The 24,405-nt window shown below is 43.5% G+C and overlaps 1 protein-coding gene across 2 annotated transcripts in view; it reads right to left on the bottom strand.

The window, feature by feature from the left end:
• The window catches only part of TOX3 (TOX high mobility group box family member 3), a gene marked incomplete at its 5' end in the record, with an annotated part of 98,626 nt that overhangs the window by 18,722 nt on the left and 55,499 nt on the right, over positions 1–24,405 (bottom strand). Inside the window, 2 exons of one of the 2 annotated variants that reach the window (XM_084257092.1) lie at positions 6,224–6,475; positions 11,300–11,365. In XM_084257092.1, coding sequence (XP_084113218.1) covers positions 6,224–6,475; positions 11,300–11,365 — 318 coding nt within the window. Of the gene's footprint in view, positions 1–6,223; positions 6,479–11,299; positions 11,366–24,405 lie in introns of both variants that reach the window. The other variant, XM_084257091.1, reaches the window with a different exon arrangement.

Genomic DNA, 24,405 nt, shown 5'->3' on the forward strand with positions numbered 1-24,405 from the left:
TGTATTACCAAATACAAAGAACTACAAATTACTAATACAGAGAACTACAAGTATGAAATTCAGGCCCGTCATCTTATGCTCAACTATTTGTTTCTACCCTGTTGACATGTCAACATTTGTTTCCAAGTTAATAATAATCAATCATTATACATAGCTACTGAATTCCTAATCCCAATAAACGCTGAAATTTACAGTTATGCCAAATACACACCACTGATAGTTACAGACCTGCATGCCACAAATTTTACATTCATCAAAATAGCTGCCGTGAAATGGTCATTTTTTACTTAATGGCTACCCTCAGAATTATAATCAAACATATCTAGACATGGGTGTTTTGTGAAAAACAGTCTTCCTAAGTTATTCAATAGCTTATTAGCAAAATAGAACTTTAAAGAGCTTGTCATAAAACGTTTAATGGCAATTTTACTGGCATACCTTGGTAACTACTTTGTTTTATCAAGAAGTCATCTCCATGCTCATTTTGCTTACTCCTAAATGAAAATTCTAAAAAGGAATCCCATTGTTATAGCTCCTCACATCTGAACTCGCTACCCCTCCTCTACTTTTGTGTAGCAGACAAGGGACGTGCTTACTAACAAATACATATTCATACACTCTCCTTCCATTCATACACCATGTATTCAAACAGAGAATTTATTGCGAGTTTAGACGATTTCAGTCCAGACACTGGTCCAGACCTGAGGACCACATTCAGTGAGACCACTGGGACTTACATTCTGGTAGGGAGACAACAGGCCATCAACAAGCAAAGAACATGGAATAGAGAATAACTCTAACCCTTTGGAGAAATTTTTGAGCCATTAGGCCCCTTTTGTTGGGAATCCAAATGATGTACAATAGTGTTCTCTGCTGTCCCTGCACTGCAGGGAAGCAGTGGAGACCCTGCAGGAGAGTATAGGGGGCCACCTGCACAGGACACATCCAACAAGACCCGAGAAGCAAATTATAGCCTAACTTCCTATAACCCTCTTCCTGAGATGTTAGCAAGCAAGCCATCAAGTGTCACACTTTACAAGAGTTAACTGGGTTTCACAAAATGTTTGGAATGTACTCTCCCTTTATTAGACCATCCTGAAGTTAACGCCACCTTAAAGAGGACAACAACTCGTGTGTTCAGGCACAGGAGGTATTTACAGGCCAAGAATAAGGAGTATTTATTTTAAGCTATGTAGGATACAAGGCTATTTGTTCCACAAAGAAAGGTAGCTCATAAAAATGTCTGTGGCCTGGGTATTGTGGGCTAACAGCTGTCAAGGCATAATAACAGTTAAATTAAAGTTGACTTTGGACACTAAGCATCTTTGAAGCAGCACAGGCTCTGAATTTCTGTATTAGATGGAAAAGCCAATGGTCATCAAGAAAAAAAAAACTACAAATTGCATCATCAGTATCCATTGGGAGGAATCAACAGCACTTAGTAGGTGCTCAGTAAATACTGGCTGACAGCTGACGTGGCTACAATTTCATGATTTGGACTTTGAACAGAGAGGCCCTAGTCCATTCAGAGCGAGCTTTCTGCTCGTGTAAGTCACGCCTTTTCTACTGTTAGCCTACGGTAAAAATAGCTTTGACTCTAACCTCACCAAATATAAACATTATAAACATTACCGACGTAATCATTCAATTTGTATGAGAAACTGCTCGTCCCCCAACGGCTAAGTCACAATCATGCTGTGGAATTTAGTCCTGAGCCTCCAGTGACAATGGCAGGGAACATGTTCATAACAATAATAAGGGCTTGTTTTAATAGAACGTTCCACACTGAACACATTAATGACCCATGAAATAACTGGTTTATCTTAACACATTAAGCAACGTAGCTGAAACAATGTATTAATTGAAAATCTGCTATTTCTCATAATGGAAGTCTTTTTAAGTGCAAAAATGGCATGGAAGTCATCTTGTAAAATCAAAAATAACTCAACTTCAAAATTAGAGCCAAAGGACTGAATGAAAAATAAAAACCTCTAAAATAAGCTGGGTGATCTTAGATTTATTATTTTGATATCTCCCCATTTCTCTGATCACCAGTGATATCTGTCTGGATGATGACTTAAGAGTCTTGTGAATATTTTAAAAGCTTATCATTTTCATTTCTGCACGTGTCTCCGATAGGCTCTGTTCCCTCTCTTCTTCTCGTTCCTTAACTCCCTTACTTCCATCTTCTTCAATTTCCAAATACTGTGTGTGATATTCCTAGAGCACCAGGATAGCTTTTTCTAGCACAATTAAATCCAAAGCAGAATCAAACCGAAAAATCAATCCATGCCTCTAAACATGCAATATAATGTATGAAGAAAAAGTATGTGAATTATCAGTGTGTTTTTTATAAATTCACTTTTGGGGGCATACAAAATATCAGACTAGAGACAATTATTTTACTGTCTGTTTCTTGGCTATCAAAGAGAATTTTGAAATTCATCAAAGCTAACCTTCTGTTATGTACAACAGGCTAAGCTGAAAAGAATGTTAACAAGTTCAATTTTCATTCAATCAGCACTACTGCTCTCTGAAATGTTTCATTGCAGGAAAGAAATAAAAATAATCTATATGGTAATTATGAGGATGAATCCCCCAGTAACTTTCAGCTACATGAAAGGTCAGTTCTGTTCAAGATATTTTATCAGTCCCCTGCACATACTCCTGTCCTGTCATTTTAAATCTGAACAGCATTTTATTTTCCCATTTACAGCTACCTGCAGAATTAAGTACTTAAGCCAAATAAGAAAAAAAAAAAAGAAATGTTGAATGCTGGCAAAGGCTATAATAGCATAGAGATAAATCGTTCAGCTGCTCTCTCTCAAGCCTCTAGGGCTGCAGATTTTTCTTCTCCTGGTGCACTGTGGGTATTCAAAACTTGTTCAACATGATTTCATTTCATTTCAGGCACTGCCTGAGAAAACTAAATTACAGAATCAATCATACAGAAGGTCAGAGTGAGACTTCATTACAAGTATTGCATGCTTGCATGAATATCTTTCATTTATGACTGACCCAATATGTCACAATAGCTGTCTAGTAAAAATAATCCACTTTCTGAAATTGATGTACTGCTGATGTCAATGCTAGTCAGCAGGCCGGGCAGATTATAGAGAGGTGTTAAAAAAAAAAAAAAAAAAAACCCTTTGGAGCGCACATTGTAGATTTTTAGAATTGTAATCTTTTGTAGATTAAAATAATTTCCAGATGATCATCTGAACTGACAATAATGCTCAGAGCTAGAGAATTCTGCACCAAAATACAGGATTGATTTCGACAGGCTAACCACATCCTGTTTAAAAATCCACGTTCCCACAACAAGCAAATCAAGGTTATTCTTTGAAGTCACGAAGGCATCGACATTCAATTTTTCACCAATTCGGTTTGACTGCTAAGGCATTATTTGCATATTTTGAAATGTGAATGCTAATCGTGGGACTCATTTTAATCCCCCCTTTTTTTGTTCCTGCTTTCTTTTTTTAAGGATAATGGCATAAATTTCAGGAAGATAAACATGTTGTGCTTGTTGCCAACAAAAAATGCAGCTAATCAGTAAGGTGACAAACTGTCACTCTTTCTAAAGGCAAACCAACGAGGCTCTGAAGGAAAGCTGCTCCCACACAACACCGAGTCTCTGGCTTTCTTCTTCCAGGCTCGCCTTAATTCACACAGCCCTCCTTACCAGACAGCCATATTCATTTGGATAATAAAACTTCTCACTTGCATAAGGGAGGAAATATCCATTGCGCACTGGGAAGCCGAATGCATGATGTATAAAGTATTATTTATTATTTTCCTGGTGACCTTCCTCAGGGAAATCTCCGAGGAGCTGCTGTGAAGCATTATGAGGTAGCCAGCCTCGGCGGTACCCGGAGGGAGATATAGAAGAACCTTGACACAGCCTATTTTTAACCATGCCTCTGGCGATTCTGAATTCAAGTTTATAGGTGAACATGTCAGGTAGTACATAGAACAAAGCCAACGACACATTGTATTCATCATAATTCTGTCCTAGTACATTTTATTTTTTTCCAGCATTTGTGATTTAAAATCCCATGACATTTCTTCAAGGTGAAATTCGACTCGAATTTTCAACAAGATTAGCTTGTTTCCAGCCAAAATAAATACCATTCAGGTTCAGCAGAACTTTAGAAAGGCACCAATAAATGTGACGAGGTCCATGTAAATACCATGATGACAGCTGCACTTAGCTGAAGTACTCATACTTCTAAAAAAATCAATGAAATCATTCCACTGCTTTTGTGATTAGCAATACATTACCCCCCAAAAAAAGCATTAAAAATTGAGTCCTCTCTTCCAACGCCGGTCCGTGAAAGCATTGTTCTTTAAGTGTATGTGAATATCATAATTATTTTATGATTCCATCTTTAGTTCTTTCCAATATAGTAAATTCAATTGACCATGAAATGAAATTTCATAGTCAAAATGCCTCCTTTACACTTTTTTATGGCAGCAATAACAGTTTTATAGCTTTAAGGCAAGGTAATTCATCAGATGTTTAATTTAAAGGCAGATTCTTATATTATTAATAAATATTTACCAATTTAATAAAGTACACATTTTTGCATGCATTATATGGTCTTTTAACTATTTCCACAACTTCAATGAGCCTCGCCAAGCATCTATGAATAATGGGGAACCCTGGCAAACATCCCTGGTGACTAAACATCCTTTTTATTTTTATTATTTTCCAGGCACAACGCTACAAGCCTGGCTGTAGCGGAAGAGAGGACAGAACCCTCCATTCCAGTGTCAAAGGGACAAAAATGTAAGACAGTCCACCGGAAACAATTATTTGCGATGGCGAGGAACACTTATGAATACTTAATGACCATTTCCCGACTGTTCACTGCATTCTTTTCTGACAAAAAAAGTAAAAAATAAAAACCCTGATGTTCAGCTCCAACACAAAAAGATCACAGGCAAGGAAAATGGTGTTGCCGCAATCCTATTTGAGAAAGTAATCTTATATTTCAGAGAGCACGCTGAATCTTTGTACCACTAATCCACTACATATTCTGCAATCTTCTGTTGTTATCTGGGGAATTAACAATGAAACCAATAAACATCACTAGCTTGGTCCTAATGTGCAGAGAAATATGTAAACAAGCAATAGGATTTGTTTTCTGTTATACCAACACATCTGTTTCATTTTATCAGGGTTGGGGGGAAAAAAAAGCTCTATAAACTATTAATCTTGTTTTTAAATGTCTGCTTATTTCCTTACCTAGATCGACACAAATGCACAATATACTATGGTGGGGGAAAAAAAAAAAAAAAAACAATCCCAGCAGCAGAGTTTAAAATACTTAAGCAGATTTACTCTGGTGATTGCTGGCTGCATACTAAGAAAAACAGAACCAAAATTATTGCATTAGTAATCTCGGCTCTCTGGAGTGTCTTATCCGATGTTTACGACAATAAATAACACAATTAGGTATATTTCACATAGTAACCCTCTCTGCATTTTCCTCTGCTGGTTATGAGCAATTATTCTTTTTCCCTTTCTCTGGATCACAGTTTGATATTTCATTTGAGGGAGAAGCAAATCATGTCTCCTCTGCGTTACGTGATAATCCAACAAATGCAAGAGACCTAGACACTGATAAGGGTTTTCATTTCGAAAATCTCTCCTGGGCAAACTTTCAAGTCAAGTACACATCTGTGAGGCCAAAGGCAAGGGAAGATGGCTTCAAAACCAGTGAATCAGACTTCTCAAAACTGGCTTCAAATCGGAAGGATCCTGTTGGACATAATCTTTCCCGGGACTGTCAACCCAGCCAACGCCCTCACAGCCAATACAGGGACTGATCTAACACCTTAACTTGTTTGTTTGCTTATTTAAGTCACGTGGTTGGCCACACTGTATATCACTGTATATCACGTGCTGTCCCCACACCACGCCCACCACCAAGACACCTACTGTCCTCCACCCCGGTCCACCGTGCCCACTCCCCACTCTGCTCACCCGGGTCCCCTCCCCGCTCTGGCAGCTTTAATCCCACAGTCAGATTTTTAGAGTCTGTTAGTGGTTTGGCGTGGAAGACAGAGAAGTAACACCTGCTCCTAAGGGACACTGAAGAACACGCCGCACATCCGTGTGTGGAGGCCGAGAACACGCTCAGACATGCGTTCTCAGGTCTGCACCAGAAGGGCAGAGAAACAACAGAATACTTGGAAGCAATAATGTGTCGCCTACCATATGCAGCCCACTGCTATGAAGCACGCCATCTTGTTCCACGAGGTTTCTTGAGATTGTAATGGAAGGAAGATCCAGGCTTTGAGGGGGAAACTGAGGCGTGAATTCACTTCCCTGGGAAGGCAACGGGTCGCTGAGGCCTTGGAAGGGCAGGAGGACATCGGGCATGCCCAGGGTGGGGTCTGACTCCGGAGGAGGCGTAATGGGGGGGATCTCAAACTCCTCATCCCCCAGGCTTGGCGTATGGAATGTCTGCTAAAAGGAAACACAAACACAGACATCTCCTTATTCCAGCCCTCCATCTGATTTCTCGTTGGAGGGAAAAAACAAAGATTTTGCATGAAAACATGATATAGCTAGGGCAAATATTTATTTCTCAAATGAAAACATCTTAAACACAGATTTCCATATATAAAGTTTTGCTGATCATTCTGATTAAAGATTTAAGTCTCATTATCATATGGTTTTAATGGAGTATCAGTATTAACAGTTTTTTAATGCGTACTTAATTAGCAACATCTGTCTTTGTTGTTAGTTGGAGCATCAACGACATTAGATTTGGCTATATAACAAATTGCCACTTTATTGATATGTTAGTGAAACAGCTCAAACCGCTTACATTATCCACATGCTTCATAAAATGCTGACGATTCTGTGATGCACATACACACACATTAGCACAGACGTGAACATTGCACATATTTACTTTCTGCCACAACAGATTAAACAAGTCATATGAAATCTGTGGTTTGCTTTTTAATTTTCCTTATTGGTATTTTCGCAAGTACAATGAATATGTCTACAAAAATTGCTATTTTTGTTATATAATGTTTTAGGTAAGAGTTATCAGGGTATATGTTAAAAGGCCCCAGTGGTTTTATTTGAACTCTGAGTTTTTTTCTTTCATAAGAAGGTTTTGATGTGTCTTTACATGTCTTCAACTTTTAAAGATAGTCAATAGAAGATCAGAGAGAGACATGGGCAGAGATAAAATAACATCTTATGTTGCTCTCTTACTTACACAAATGTATTTTCTCAAGACCTAAGCAAATAACGCGCAGTTTTTCTTCACTGTTACTCAGGCTCTAAAGATGGTGTTTTATAAGAGAGTCTTTAATGTAAATCAGGCCTGCCATCTTTCTAATAACTGAACTTGGACTAGAGGTGAGGTCAGGTGGGGGGAGAGAGTTATGTCAAGGATTTATTTTTTGGTTGGGGAGTCAGTCCAGTATTTTCTTCCCTAGCTCAGAGGGTCAACATTGTAGTTCATCATACTATTTTTTAAAGACTGCATTGGGGTAACATAATTTGAACCAGCTATCATTGGTGAAGAGAAATAATTAAGAGCTGAAAATCATCATTTTTCAAATTATCAATGATGATATCACTTAATAACCACTTTAAAAAATAGAAACAGGGTCTCCCTGGTGGCCCAAGGGGTTAAGTCTTAGCTCTATGAAGAAATTTGCAACCAGTGCAGTATGAGTTCAATCCCCGGCCAGGGAGCTGACCCACATGGCACAACAGACCTCTCCTGTCTCCCCACTGCTCCCTCAGCAGTGGATTTCAGTAGATCCTCCTGTTCTGTTCCCCACTTTGTCTCTGGTGAATCCTCTCACCCTCTGTCCCTCTGGCCTGCACCCCAGCTCTCGTACGCATAAATAAATCTTTTAAAAAATTCAAACCAGAGGGCCTCTCCTGGTGGCGCAGCGGTTGAGCGCCGGGCTGCAAAGTTGCTCGCAGCCTCTGCAGCTCCAGTTCGATCCCCAGCCACCGGCGAGGGTCCCACATGGCGCGACAGACTTCTCCTGCTGTGCCCGCTGCTCCCCTCAGCAGTGTATTTCATCAGTCTGCCTGTTCTGTTCCCCACTTCGGCTCTGGTGAATTCTCTCACCCTCCCTTGCTTCTGACTGTACCCAGTGCTTGTATAAGCAAACAAACAAATAAATAAATAAATCTTTAAAAAAAAAAATTAAAACCAGAAACAAACTCAAAAAAAAAAAAAAAGAACAAAACAAAACAAACCCTTCCTTGCATACAGAACCTGTCAACTATTATTTGTAGCTTGCCAGTAAGTAAAGAGGACACGAGGTAGTGGAAACCATGGCGAGACATCTGAACACCTGCAGGTCTCACAGCTAATTGCATTCAGGATATGTAAAACCTTATAACACAATAACCCATTTGAAGGCTAGAAGGAAATATGGGATTCTTGGACATTTATTCTAATAAGGACCCCGAATATGTCAACTTCTTCCTGCAGCACCCCGAGTTCTCAAACACAAAGGGATGAATTGGCCACAAACGTGGTTGGCTAATGAACGTAACCCTATGGCTGCATTTGCTGTTATTTTGGCACTAATGTGGTCTAGTAACAGATGCAACTGTAATTTGTGACTCATTTGCTACCCCATTACTGCTTAATGAAATCTAACATATCACATTAACAATACGGATAAACACTCATTCTTGATATGTGGCATTTGGCTGTTTTCATTACCACTGTAATTAACACTTGAAATATTATTTCAATAAATATTTAAAGTACTTTAAAAATGGTCAGGGTAATCATGACACAGACAGAAAACATAAAGCAAATGTGTGAATTTCAAACTCAAGTATCCTGGTCCCGGTAGTGTTATCCACGGGACCATATCTATGGGAAGGGAATTGGTTTCAGGCACAATTTCGACTTTACAGCATTCAAACCAAGTCTCTCTGAATTAGTTTGCACTCATTAAAATGTTTTAAAAAACACACAAATAAATTTACTTTTAATGCAGTGACTGGGAAAATAGGCACATGCTATAATACCGCGCATTCACATTTACTCGGGCTTTATTTTTTGGTACAAGGAAAGCTGTAAATTCCCTGCACAAAACCACCTCTTCCACATAAAGCATAGGCAGTCAAAACTAAGGGAGTTTTCACTTTTAATTTTGTTAAGAACTAGCGCTGTCATATCGAAAATATCCCCACAGTATACTTTTACAAAAGGCAGACTTTTAAGTTCAAATTTAGTCCATGACTATATTACCACCTAATAAAACAATAAAATAAAATTATATTCTAATATATAACCAAGAAAATGCTAACATCGTAAACCACTTTTTAAGAGAGGTAACATGTTAAATGTAAGTTAAGTATTCCTTAGAGGAAAGAGTAACCCAAATCACTGGCTGGCTAAGACGATAAAAATAACCACGTCTGGCATCAATAACTAACAAAAATAACACTGACGCTGGCGACTGCTGGATGACCAATATCAGATTTATCATTTACAGTTTCTATGATTACGTTTTTACAGGGATTGACTTTTCAGTGTTTACCTTGAACATGTTAAAGTAGTATGCACATGGTTAAATACCATCTGTACTGAAATGTTCAAAACATTTGTTCCTTTTGATAAAAATGCAAATCTGGAGAACTGTTGTATCAACATATAACAGCCAATGTCTGACACGGTGAATTATCACAGCTGGAATTAAATTGTCTCTGAACAGCTGCTGGCAGTAGAGCTTTCATCAATGTTTGATTCAAATGTAGGGGAAAAAAATCCTACAGAATGAAACATCGTGTTGTCCTTACAGATGGGGTTTGTGTTCATTATCACAAACAACACAGCAGCCCATGCCAAACAATATTCCCTTATCTCCACTGTCTTCTTGCTTCGTGAGATGATGGTCATTGCAAAAATGATTAATCCACGAAGACCCTTAATTCGCGATTCCTCATTTTTTTTTTTTGATAATTTCTCAGAGTTAATTTCTTTCATACCACTTGCTTCCCTGTACCAAGATCATTTACGAAGCCATTATGATTTTCATTCTCTGGGGTCAAACTAGTTCGGTTTCCCACATTTGAATGTATTTGGAAAATGAAGACTTTTTATTACAGGAACCACAAGAGGAAATGTTCCATTTGGACCAGTTTCACTGCTGTGTGTTCTTGTTTGAAAATCTTAGATCTAACCCAATTTACCACTTTAGGAAACCATTTTCTTGATCTAATCAAGATCAAGTTTTTTTCTGGAGGGCAGGCCAGGGGGGCCAGACAGGAGTCCTAAGTTAGTAACAACGAAAACAGTAACAAGACCTTTGTTCCATTTGTGCCTGGAAACTGCATACAAGCCAGAGTCCACTCAGAGGACTCGCCTTTCAGATTCTACCCCTCAGTTTCCCCACTGTGACCACGTCTGGGAGCACACCTATGCCCCCGCTCCATAAATATGCAGTGAGCACCCACCATGTGCCAAGCTGTGCTCTGGGCTGTGGGTAAACTGACAAAAACCAAAACACTTGTTTCCCATCACACCCACCAAAGGCCAAAAAACCCTAATGCTGTCCTGCCATGCCAATTCCCACACCATGGCAACTCAAGAGAATTATCTATCCCCCGAGACGTGTGAAATCAAAATATTTTCTACTAAAAGTCACTTCCAGCCTAGTTTCCAAATTAATCACGTATCTACTTTGATATCAATACAGTCTGGAGAGATACAGAGCTGTATCTACAGAGGGCTACCCGGGTAGATTTTAAGTTCTTATGTTTCTTTGTTTGCATAGATGACGTTTTCAGCAAGAAGGCTGAGTGAAAGACTAACATAAGTAACTGCCTATGGACAAGTGATAGAGATTTGTCAGGTTTTCTTTTTTTTTTTAAAGATTTATTTTTATGTATACAAGAACTAGGGTACAGGCCAGAGGCACGAGGGTGAGAGAATTCACCAGAGACAGAGCAGGGAGCAGAATAGGGAGACGGACCTAAGACTCTGCTGAAGGGAGCAGCGGGCGAGGCTGGAGAAGTCTGCTGCACCATGTGGGTATCTCCCCAGTTGGCCGGGATTGAACCCGCACCACAGAGGCTGTGGACAGCTTCACAGCGCTGTGCTCAACCCGCTGTGCCACCGGGGAGGCCCAGGTTTTCTTTTCTAACAGGCTTTTCTTACTTCTCCAAAGTCGTTACCTCATGCCACTGAAGAGAGAGAAATTCAATACTTTGCTTTTCCCTTCAAGCCTTTTAAGTGATCTAAATAACACACCAAACATGAACAGACACATGAAGACAGACACCCACCTCACTGGCTGCAAAGAAAGCGTTGTTTGCCTCGGCCATATTCATGTAGTTATTGTTATTTCCAAACTGAAAGAAAACAGAATGTTTTGTATTAATAGGCAGCAACACAAAGAATTGTGGTGGGTGACTGAATACTCAGATGGGATTTGGAAGGGATGCTGGTGTTGGGAGATAAAAGGGTGGCTCTACTCAGACCGAATGTGAACTATGACAGTCGAGAGCACTCTGCTCCCCACGGCGGCCGGTCCCTCGGAAAATAGAGCACAGAGTTAAGCTAACTCGATCATTCTGGAAAATAGTGTTGTTTTTCATCAAGACTAATAGTGAAGGCAGACGATTACAAACACTTGGCCAACTGGTCACTGGTGAGTGTTGTTTATTGAACTGGCATTTGTCAGAAGTTAGAAGGAAAAGAGTTTCCAAGAAAATCACCTTGACATGTTTTTAAAGCATGTTGGGATTTCACAGCTTACTTTCCAAGAACAGATGTCACAAGTGTGGGGAGGTTAAAATGTGAATTAAAGGGAATAGAATTCAATTCCCAGGACTCAAATTCTATCTTCTAGTGAATGGGGTGGGGCATGAATATAAATAAATAGGAAGACTAAAGAACATTTTAAAATCTCCAAACAGAGCTTAAAACTCTATCGATGTCCATCAGAGCTGTTGAAAACAGTGATATTTAATCTCTCAATGTAACATTAAGTGCAAAGAGGTTTAAAAAATAAGCAGGATCCTATGAACACAGCAATTTTTAGTTAATTCCCTAACACAATGGCCCATTCATTCCATCACAAATAAGACTGTATCAGCATTTCAGACATAAGCTCTTTACTTCTAGAGACCCGTTATCAAAATGTAAAACTTGGATTTTGGCAGAATGTATTTTCAGGTTCAGATGGTATAAGTAGGTACATTCTGTTGCTTTAAACATTCTGTTATCAGTCTGGTGATGTGGAAAGGCTCTGTGGGCATAATTATCTGGAGCTATATTATTTTCATGGCTTTTAAATGGTAAAAGAGTGGCTGTCTGTTTATGAAGTGTATTATGTCCTTCCTTTAATGCATCAAATAACACACAGGTTTGGTCTCCACAGGGTGAAATGTATATACCTATTCTCTAATATAAATAGAGCTAGTAATTATTGAAAGTAAAAGGTACAATTTTCCCACTGAGAGATAAAGTGAGACAGATGATAGACAAGTAGGTAGGTAGGTAGATAATAGATACAGAGTCTCAGATGATCATAGAAAATAAGCAGAATATATAGAGATAGACACAGAAGAGCCACATAATCCTCCTTTCAATAAACCCACAAACACTTATTTCTGGGGGGCTTTCAGCCCCCGACTCTGAACCTATAACATCCATGCCTGGAAACGGATTGACACACGACCCTTTATCTTGTCAGGGATCCAAGAACTAAGCAGGATTTATACACAAGATCCTGATGGTTCCAGAGAGCCGTTCGGGTCTTCAGAAGCAAAGTCCCACCCTTTGAGTGACATCTAGATATGCAGTAGCACAACGAGTCCTCAGAAAGGTTCCACTGGGCACTCAGATTCATTTGGATACATATCTAAAGATTCCTGAAAGATGTATTTGCCAGCACGTAAGCCCTCTCCCTGGCTTTCAACAGGCCCCCATGGCATCAAAAACATGTGGCAATGGGTACATCAATGCACTTATCTCCAGCTCATTCAGTACACACTGAATACACACAGCTTCTGGGAAGTCCATCACGCCTCTATAAAGTGGTCTGAAAAGAACCTTACTTGGAATCATTTAAAACGTGTGTGCACACGTGTGGGCACACACACACACACACACACACCCCTTTCCCCCATTTTTCTATAATGTTAAACATACGCACCAAAAAACTGAAGGTTTCCATTCTGAAATTTTTCGACCAGTTAATGACCCTAGAAGAGACATCTCAGGCCTCGACTCTGAATGTTCTTTTGAGTATTTACGAGAACCCGGGCTCCCAGTGGCCTCTCACCCACCAATCCTGGCCCCCCAAAACGCCTGGCAGTTGGGATCACGATTTCAATGTTATTTAAATGTAGCTTTTGTTGGGGAATTAGAAATCCATTTAAGGCAAACAGCTCATTATCAGAGAGTATTTTTTTAAGATTAAACTCACTTATTATCTAATAGCACCTAAAACAACAAAGAAAAATAAAATGGCTATTAAACTAAGGGCCTAAACAATTCAAAAAACAAATTAAGCTTAGAGTGAAATAAGAACTGGGTTAGAAATCCTCTTCTGAACAGTTAGTATGCGAATGTAATTACTGAAGAAACTACAGCTAATCAGCTGTGAATTGTATCCATTAATTAGTATTTGCCCTGGAGAAATGAGAAAAATCAGTAACAAGGCTGGCAGCGTGGTGTGCTGAGCCACGCCGGGGCTGCGTTCCGCCAAGCAGGTGGCTTCAGTGGTCCACGTAATTTGAAAAGCTCTCACCTGAAGTACTGAGCTGGAATTACAAAGCACTCCTTGCATATCTTTTGTATCTATAGAAGGCCTTAATTAATGGCTTTTAATTTGGAAACACTTGGCGATCAGGCGGGAACCGTTATAAATCATTTCAAATAGAAGCAAAGGTTTCTATTCTGTTTGAGGCGGAAGATCCCCTCGACAAAGACAGCTTCACACGTGAACTTGTTCCCACAATTGTCGTGCTCCTGTGCAGGTGGCCGGCCCTCTGGCTCAGTGTGGTTGGCTTGTCATAAAACAGGGGACACTCTCTCTTGTATTTTAGTTCAACTGACTTTCAAATAAATGCTGTTTTTTTTCTCCCTTAAGTAAAAGTATACCCCATGCAGTATTTGGGATATACTTATACTGAAAAAGGAATCTCTGTACCTGAGATGCAGATTGACTGGGCGATGCGTGGTATTTTCACTTGCTCAACTGGACACCCAGCCTTGGTGGTTGACCTGGTCCGGATGAAAGGTGGTATCTGATTTACCTTTTCTAGTAACACTAATGTAATTTTTTAAAATTTTAATCCTTGGCCTGTGACTCCTGCTGTACTTGTTTGTGTAGGAACAGATCTGATTCTGAGAGGAAAAAATGTGATCCTTTGGGGCTCATCTCTCATATAACGACCTCAGAACAATTAACTTTAACTGAATTGTGTGCAATTAAATTTACTTGATATTCTAAGGGCAGGTGACATCAGCGAACACATCAAAGGGCATAAAAGCCCTGGGCCCACAGGGAGGTCGCCTTGCCTACGTTCACGACTGTCTCCCCAGAGCTACAACGCCTGGCCTATCGGAAGCACGCCAGTGTTTGTTCTAGAGGAGGAGAGAGGGTGAAAGACGGACCACATCCAGCCTCAGGATCTCGTAATGACACATCCTACCAGGAGTGATGTCATCGCTTCGTTCCTGATGGTGACAGTGACAGCGAGGACAATGATGACGTCTTTATCTAATGACACCCTCTACGCACTATTGCATTGCACTTTCCAAAGGGGCACTAAACTTATTTTCCCAACAACCAGTTCAATAAAGTATTTTTGGTGTTTTATCGATCAACAGACGGAGGCTTCTGCGGGGGGGTCAAGAAACTTGCCCCAAATCACATGGGTGTCGGACACCCCCACTGCCTCACATTCTGTCTCACAGACACTGCAATTATTTGAATGTTCAATTTGAAGACTTTATTTTCATGGATCTTACTCCAAGCCAGGATTTCCCAGGAGGTATATCAAGGTGCCCAAGTTGAGTAAAATGTTCCTGGAGAGAAGGGATCTGGAGCCACAGCCCAGGGCACTGGGGAAGGCCTCCAGCCGCTGCCTCTCCTTGTGCGTCAGACATCTTCTCGAAAGTTAAAGGCTTCGAGGAACACAGCGGTCTGCTCACTCGGCTAAAATTTAAGTGCCTACTATGTGCAAGGCACCGGAGACAAAATGGTCAACAAAAAGATGACCAGTTTCCTATCTGGGTGGAGCTTGCAATTTTCTTTAAGTGGGAGACAGAAGCCGCCCCCCATCCAATATCCAATGGAAACACACTTTGGGGAGCCTGCGGCAAGCCCTTCCTTGACAATATGCTTCTATTTCCCCTGAAATCTTATATAACAGCTAACATGCATTTCACGTCCATGCATTCCCGAAAGCTGCTAACTATGAATTTCTAAAGGATCCATTCAGGCTGCCTTGCTTGGGGCTCCTTCCAGACTTTCTAGACCAAAGCTCTTCACGGATATTCCTTCAAAGATCTCCCACTCAACCAAAGAACGTTCTCTGCTATTTCAAGAGCAAAACAAAACACAGCGAATGCACTCAACGCATGTCAGGTGAGCTACAGGTAAGCGATCTGAAGAGCACGTAAAAACATCATGGAGGAAATGGGCCGATGCCACCTGTTTTAACGAGTGAATGTATCTGGGGAAGGAGCCAAGTGAGGCAGAGGCATTGCGGAGACGCGGTGGGGGTGATGGATCCTTTCCACTGTGACAGGCTCGACCAGAGGGGCTCCCCAAAGAGAGACTCCCCAAAGATATCATTATACAGCAGAACTAAATTACTGTGCACGGGGAACTTCTGTAACTTAATCATTGTACAGAAGAACGTCTTGATCGTACGGCAGGTCGGTTTGCTTTGGCTGTTCAACAAGCCATTACAGTTCGGGCAAATATAACTCATGAAGGCCAGCAGTGCAAAAGCAGCACCGCCAGATTAAAAGAATTATTGAAGGCCATGGTGTTCGAGGCCTGTCTAACCACGGGAGCGCCAGAGGACATGAAGGGAGCTGGGTAAGTCTAGCTTGTCCAGCAAAAGGCTTGCAAGAAACTAGAGCAAAAAAATCCATCTGTAATCACAAAACAAGCACTTGGCCTTGATGAGTCCCTACAACATTATTTTCACTGAAATTATTTTGATACCCCTGTGAAGAATTGTATAGGCTTCTAATAAAGCAGCGTTAACTACAGGGTATCAAACAGCTAAATGGCACAAGTTTAATCCTTAAAAAAAAAAAAAAGATAATCCTTTGAATTCTCTTTTCTTTTTCCCCATTAGATGTGTTAGCAGACACCATCCAATTTGATGCCTCAGTAAGGACATCTGTCTAGTGGCTCACACGAATGAACTGTGCCATCGTGGGTCAAGTGTGCCAAGCACGGCTCGTTGGTGGAGAAGGCTCTGGAAGGTTCTGGCAATGACCCGGTGGAAGAGAACTTAGCAGAGATAGTCAAGTTTAAACCACTTGCAGCCGTGGTAGCCCGTTCTGATATAACTCCCCAAACAGGACAAATGACAGGGTGGGTGTGGGGCGGCAGCCAGGACACACAGACTGGGTGAATGAAGACAGCTATGCCAAAGGTTAGGGGTTCGACAGCAGCCCTGAAGCAAAATCTGCAAAGTACTGCGTATAGAGCAGGAGAAAATACATTTCTTTGCATGTAATATAGACACACCCAGACACACACAGAGCACACATACACCCTCCGGGATGTACAAATATGCTCACAAACACACGAACATAGAGAGACACGGTTGTGCTGATTATTTACACACGATGACGCAGAATCAACCGCGCACACGTGTACAGTGACACACATACACACATGTACCCTGACCGGTTCATACACAAAGCAGGAATTTTTTTAAGATAAACTTTAAAAAACATGTGCCTTTCACGTGATAGAACTCCTAGACAATTCCTTGCAAGCACCACACCGTGTACCCAGCGGCCCACAGCATTTCCAGAGACTTCTCTTCCACGTTCAGAGCAAAAGCGAACTCTCGCGCTGGCCCTGACGCTGTTCCACCCACAGCCTTTCCCGTTAAATCGAAGGGGCGATGACTCACTCCCGTGACTCAGACCAAAGCCGTCCCTGAATTCACCTTCTCTCTCTTCACCCCTCAAACCGTTGAGTCTCTCCAACTGCACCCCTCGCTGATGGCCTGTCAGCAGCAGCACTGGGCTCCCCCTGGATCTGCGAAGCCCCCCCATGCCCTGTGGGGTCACTGTCGGTCCCTTCCAGGTCCCACCTGCCCCACAGGCTCGTGTCCAGTCTATTCTCAGCTCAGGGCCAGAGAGAGGCGTTGAGAACCTCCGTGGAGAGCACGGCACCTGCACTCAGAGCTTTCCAGCGCGTCCTCTCGCTCAGGAAGAAGCCCAGGTCCTTCCCTCTCCTCGCTGACCCCTGGCCAAAGCTCCCCCCCCTTGCTCCTGCTGCCACAATCTGCTGGCCTCCTCGCTGGTCCACCCAGACCCCAGGCCTTGCCTTGCCAGTGTCCCTGCACTGGCTGCGTCCTCTGCCAGCTGCCCTCCCTCCACGGGCCCCAGGCTCCCGACTCCCGTCCCCTGCAGCCTTTCCTCAGATGTCAGCCCTGACAAGCCTGGCCATTTGCTCTGTGACCTCGCTCCTTCCCCAGTTCTCTCTCTTTCTTCACTCTTCCATAAGGCTTCCCAACATGACACGACACAGCTATTGTCTTCCTCCCGCGCTAGCTGGCAACTTTAATGAGGATAAGCACGCGCCATCTGTTGCTCCCAGGGCCAAGAAGACTGCCTGGTACATAGTAGGTGCTCGATAAATCTCTGCTGCATGAAAGAACAAATGGGTTTATTTCCAGATGTGAAGTGATGGTGTCCAGAACTGCCCTCCCGGCCCAGGAGGTCCAGCGGGAGCCCCTGAAATTCAGGGGGGAACCGAGCACCACTGCCAGTGTTCCCTGCACACAGCTCCCCCCAGAGGCGGTACCGGGAGCAGCACATGCTCACAGGTTGATATTTCAGCTGCCAGATACGGAGCTTGAGAACAATGCTTTGCTCGAGAAGATGCACCAAACCTTTTATAGAAAAGAGAGCGCCCTGGGCAGGGAGGGCGGGTTGGGGTGTCAGGGGTGGTGTCTCAGCTGCCGGGGGACAGGCTGCAGGAACACAGATTCTGGCCTGCAGGCACGAAGCCCCAGGAGAGGTGGGCAGAGGCGCAACATCAACGGGCAAGGCTTTGAGCACTCATTTTGACAGCTGTTTTTTTCCCTGATGTCAAATATATTCTAATCTAAAACTTCCTGCTTTGGGGCCAAGGTCAGAGTTTCTTGCAGAATCACCAGTTCCTGGACCCCACCTTGGCTCCATGGTGTCAGAATCACCAGGTGGCAGGACCCCCAAATCTGTAATTCTCACCTGCTTCTCAGGACGCTAAAACACACGAACACTCTCAAACAACTTAGTCAAGCTCACCTTAGACTAACGTGGTGGCCATTACGTCTGTAAAATCAACCTTGTGCAGACCTGAGGCAGGTCTTACGGGCACGTTCCTGTTTAGAGCGACAGTCTTAGGTCAGTGACTTACACTCTCTTTTCGCCTTCCGCGCTCACAGGTGATCACAGTCACTTGGGGGTCCTCATCGGCTCCCTCCCACCTCAGCGCCTGCTCGCCAAGGAGGGGGACAGGCACCCCCCCAAGTTGGACTCAGCAGGGAATGCAAGTTCCACTGTTAGCTTTTTCGACAAGCGCTGTGGACCCACACAAGCAGCAGTAATGCCCAAACATATGGGCGCTACCCAAACACTAGGCCTTTGGATTTTCATGATCTGGACGCATTTGAATTTGTGAATTGCATGGCCATCTGGACTAGTGAGAAGTGGCAAGGGGAAAAAAAAAAACCTTCAAACCCAACGGCACTTGTTTAATATCAGAAAAACAAATATAAGTGGAGGAGAGGGCACAAGGTTCCTTACATCTTCTTTCTAGCAAAAATAGAGCAATCTTCAAGATGGATGCAGCGACCAAGTATCACCAATATCCACAGGATCAGAAAAGGCCCTGAATTTCCTTACATGCACACGCGCACACGCACACGCGCACACACACACAGTGGTCACTGGTGACAGACATGCTCTTACATCACCTCATTTACTTATTAGTAATCCTGCTTGGCCCCTCCACCCCCAAGTCTGCCCAACACTTAAGTGCGTCCCGATTAGACGCTACTGCAAGGCCCGGCGTGTGGCCACCTCTCTCCGGACGCTGAGAAGCAGCACCAGAGGACAGGACGGCTGCGTTGAAGGGGTGACAACTCGGTGAGGGAGACGGCACAGAAGCACTGGTGAACCTGAGGGCCACGTCAGGGCGTGACACCGACCAGCGGCCTGCGAGCCCAGCAGGAGGACCAGGAGGGGGATGGCCGCTCAGAACAACAGGCCTGAGCCAGGAGAGGCAGGAGCCGACGCCGCTGGGCAGAGATGGCAGAAACGGAGGACAGACCTAAGCAAGCACATTTTGTTTAAAGAACAAAGCAGAGAGCGATCTGGCTGCAGGGAAGGTGCCACATAGGGTGGGGCTCCCCTAGAGGTCCCCCCATCCCGTGCACAACAGGGTGGGGGGCAGCCAATCTTCAGAGCCCTCAGGCCTAGTGAAACAGTGAGCAACATGCAAGGTCCACAGGGCTTTGCTGGAGGGAGCAAACACGTGGACAGCAGGGCGGGAGCTCACGGGCGGGAGGCGGGCTGGGCCGGGGCTGCGGAAGACCAGGCTACCCAGGGGCCAGCTCAGAGCCAGGCACGGCGGGGCTGCAGGGCTGCCCGGGCAGAGGTGATGGCAGAAGGATGGACACAGAGAACATCTTGGCGTGAGGCCCACACCTGCCCGGACTGCAACCCCCAAGCCAGGGCAGGCCAGGAGGCGAGTTCCTTGATTTGTCCTAAGGCCAAGTTCGGAGGCTGAGTTATTGGGGAGCGGTGTGACTGTGCTCATGCCATCTGCCTGTGCGCCTCGGTTTCCCCGTCTGTGAATAGGGGTGAGGAGAGGTTCTGAGGCTCCCATGGTGAGCGCGTACAAAGCCACCTTGTGTGTCTCAACACTCCAGCAAGCCCTGTAGAAACCCAAACAGACCCCAGTCGCCTGTCTTACAAAGTGCTGCCGTTTAGTAGTCAGAGGAGGACAGTTTGCTCTTAAACACCTTTCCAAAGGCTTCCCAGAGATATTTAAAATAACACCCCAAAGTCCTGCCCATGGACCCCAGGCTACCACGTTAGCTGGTGCTTCCTCCACATGCCATCCCGGAGGGCCTGGCTGTCCTCCACCTTTCCCAGCTGCGGCTCCTCTGCCCTCCCTACCTGGGCCACTCCCCTCTCTATCCTGACTCTGTGCCTCTGGTTAACAGCCCTTGCACAGGGAGGGCCCCACGCACTTCCCACCCTCAGCCCCTTGTCTACTTTTCTGTCCCTTGAGGGGACCCGTCCCTGTTGGGATCACTGCATTGGGCTGTCCCCACCTGTTTCCTGCCTCCCTCCTCCCTGGACACGACAAGGAATTTGTCTGGTCCACTGTTCTTCCCTCTGGCCCTGGGATGCCGTTCGCAGGTGTCCAAGCACTCATCTGCTGGACATATGAGTACATGAAGGCACCAGAGAGATCCAAGTTCAAGTCGCAGCTCTATCGCTCACCAGTTCCATCTGAGAGCTGCTTCTTATCGCTCTAAGCTGCTGCTGCCTTATTTTTAAGGATGAAAGACAAAACTTTGTGGGACTGGGCCATATAAGGAAAAGGGAGACAAAAGAAACCCCCAGCAAAGAATACACAAGGGGCACCTGGTCCATGTCAAGCGAGTGGAGAGTGCAGAGACTAGACAGGTAGGGGTGAGAGAACCTGGGAAAAAGGAAATGCGTCTTTAAGACATTTTGTGTAACAACGGTAGGTGTTGGGAAAAATACGTGAGTAAGACTCAGTTTCTATCTAAGAGCTCTACTGGAGAAGATCAGAATTGGAAAATAAGGTCCTGAGTTTCCTTAGACACACACACACACACACGCACACACACACATGCACACACACTCGGAGGATAAGTGCTACACAAAGGATGTGATCACTTTCCCTCTGGAAAGTCAGTGTAAGATTTCAGATAAGAGATGTCATTTGAGTGGGGCTTTGAAGGATGTGGAGGAGTTTGTCTGTGAGACAAGACCGGGAGAGAAAAATCACTTGAGCAAAGGCCGAGGGAAATACAAGTGGGACTGGCAGACCAAGAAATGGAGACACAGGCACTCTTGGGAAAGAAGACAGCGAGAAGGGTGAGTTGGGAGCCAGCAAATACAGCCTGCACTTGGGAGAGGGCCAGTCTGCACAGGCTGTTTGGCTATGAGAGGAGCACGTTTGCAAGTGGAGGAAACACTCAGCATTTCAGCACGATGGAGAAAGAAGGCCAGTCGACAACAAGCAGAAGATTCTGAGCAAAACTTCCAGAAGGTAAGAAAACTATCCACTCTGTGTGTCTTCTGTTACGTCTAGCAAACGGTGGGCATCTTTTATATAACGAGAGCAACTTATAAAATAGTTGTGCGTGGTCTGTTTTGGTGTCTTGAAAAATCACTGAAATGGCAGCTATTAGAGTAGCTGCTAGTCCATGTGGGGAAAGGTGGCTTCTTTCTTTGCTGTTACTATAAGAACCAGAAAGGTCCTCTTCCCCTGGCCCAGAGGATCTGACATTTGCTTGCAAATATCCATTGTTAGCAGAGCTGGCTCCAGATTCCTGTCCCATGATAAATTCTAGTATCCTGGGGGAGGAATAACCACCCAGTTTATCTGTCTGGAGCACATAGTGTGAATTCATTTATACTAAGAAGAGCCAGTGATGCACAAAGCAGGTATCATCTTCAAGGATGCTCAGGAGCCAACTCCTTGGAAAAGGTCTCCTTGGCAGCCCCTCGCCCATCCAGATGGGCTGGATTCTCCTCCTCCAAGATCCCAGGCTGCCTGAGCTTCACTGTGCTCTCTGCTAAGATGATGGATCCATCTCACTGGCCAGCACACTTGAGGGCAGAGACTGTGGGCACCTCACTGGCCACTCCAGCACATAGTAGGTACTCCAACTGAAAAGGCAATCGACCACAGGAGTGCTTGCAATCGCAGCTTCACTGTGGTTAAAGATGCAACTGAGCCATTACTAGTGTGCACTTGACTCAGCCCACCTCAAATTCAGGGGAACCCACTGTCCAGTTTGCCAAAGAACTGCCAAGTCTTGAAGCAAAATAGAAAAGTCATATAAGATAAACTCTGAGTTATTTTCCTTGTACTGCCAGACTTTATGCTTCATGCTGCAATCAAATGACTGAGGACCTTGGAGACTTTCCGCTGAAAACAAACTTTCAGGTCTCTAATGAGACGAAAGATTTATACTGAGCACCCTCAGAAAGTCTCCTGGGTATTGCTTCTTGCATAACCCTCTGAAATTTCACATGTAAAAGAGGAATAACAAAGTAAGTAAAGTGTTCCTCAATAGTTTTCAACAAAAACATTTTAAATAATTACATTTCTTTTGTTCAGTAACCAAACTACTAACCAAGAGCAGAACACACAACCCCTCACGCCCCATCGCTGCCTCTGTTTAGGACGTAGGATGAACGACCTCAAAACATTCTGCCTTCCTACGCTCTCTGCTGTTCTTTGATCTCTGAAGTCCAAAATTAAATGCTCTTACACCACATCAGGTTCAGCAGCCAAAAGCAAATATCCTAATCACCGACGTAATGCACAGATATAAACATGCAGGATGGAGATCAGTGATTCTCACTTAAGGCAGGCCTGCCCCCCCCCACCCCCCGCCAGGGGACATTTGATGTTTGGGGAGGAGATGCTTCTGGCAGCCAGTGGGTAAAGGCCTTGGATGCTGCTAACATCCTCCCAGGCACAGAGTGGCCCCCACAGCAAAGAATCACCCCCCCTCCCATTCTGAATGTGGATCGAGATGAGACTGACAAGCTGCCATTGATCAATCACACAGTAAGCATAAGCAAAAGATATCTAAAGTATTTCAAAATAAATATTATAGGATCACTGCCTCCACATTACCCAAACATCATCAGTGTTCTGTCTTCCTTTTGCTGACTTTGGATATATCTACTTAAAAGATTATCGACGACTGCAATCAAGGCTTATCCGCAACATGTCTCCACCAGTCGGTTGACAGCGATGAAGCTTTCTGCGCTCATAGAAAATACCCACTCACCTTTCTCTACCTGCTGCAAGTCAGTCAAGAAGTAGATATGGTTTAACGTGTTATTCTAAGGCTAACATTAAAAAAAGATCAATAAACCTATAAATTCTTCCCGAAGAATTTTAAGTGATTCAGGTGCTCCCTTCCTAGTCTCAATTATATTTGATAAACTAAGCACTGGAAGCTGACTTAATTCAAAAACCATCAATGGTAAGACGTTCCTGAGCAGATGCAACAGAATCATTTAAATCAAACGGGATTACACGTGGAATCTCTTCATGTCCATGAGCTCACAGCTGTCATTTCCAGAAGTTAAAAGTTTCAGGTACCTGCTAAGACATGGTAAGTCCACAGGAAACCACCGGTATGGTCTGGGCGAGCATTTTATAGCCTCGCTGTACAAGAGTATCTTGATTACCAACATTTTTCCCTGTGATTTTATGATTGCCTGAATCCTGTAGGGACGTTTTACCAGATGGGTGATCATATAGCTTTCATTAGTTCTCGGTATCTTACCGGTTATGTTTGTTTATTTATCCAAAATCTCTGACTAGGACGGGGCTCACAGGAGGCTCTAAATCCCACTTTTGATAAGATCTTGGGCAGGAGGGAGGGAAAGAAATTGCTTTCTTCCCAACCAACTATTCTGAAACCCACAACTTTAGATTTTCTGTCTTCTATTTATTTTTAAAGGAGGGTTTTTCTGCTTCGACCTATATTTTAATTACTCTGAGTATGAGGCTAATGGCTTCTTAAGTACACCGTACAATGAACTCCCTTGAAAGCAGGGAGAGGACGAGGCTTTCATCTTGGAGACAAATAATTGAATTCAGTCAAGATGTCGATGTTAATCTGGTGTATAGCTCAAACTTATTTTAGCATCTTATAGAAAATAACCATAATGTAAGTATTTCAAAATAAGGGATGTATTTTATTCCTGGAATCCCAAACAGTCCTTGTATATAATACATCCAAGATTACCTTAACATTTCCGTGCATGAATTAAGCTGTGATTAGATAGCAATTTGTAAGCAGCTCTTTTTAAGTCATATATCAAATTGTGCTCATTTCAGCAAGAGCCAAATTCTATTCCAGAAAAGTGACTCAACCTTACGGAGGCAAATTACATCAAGTTG

The sequence above is a fragment of the Talpa europaea genome, assembly GCF_964194135.1.
Source record: "Talpa europaea genome assembly, chromosome: 16".
Classification (NCBI taxonomy): domain Eukaryota; kingdom Metazoa; phylum Chordata; class Mammalia; order Eulipotyphla; family Talpidae; genus Talpa; species Talpa europaea.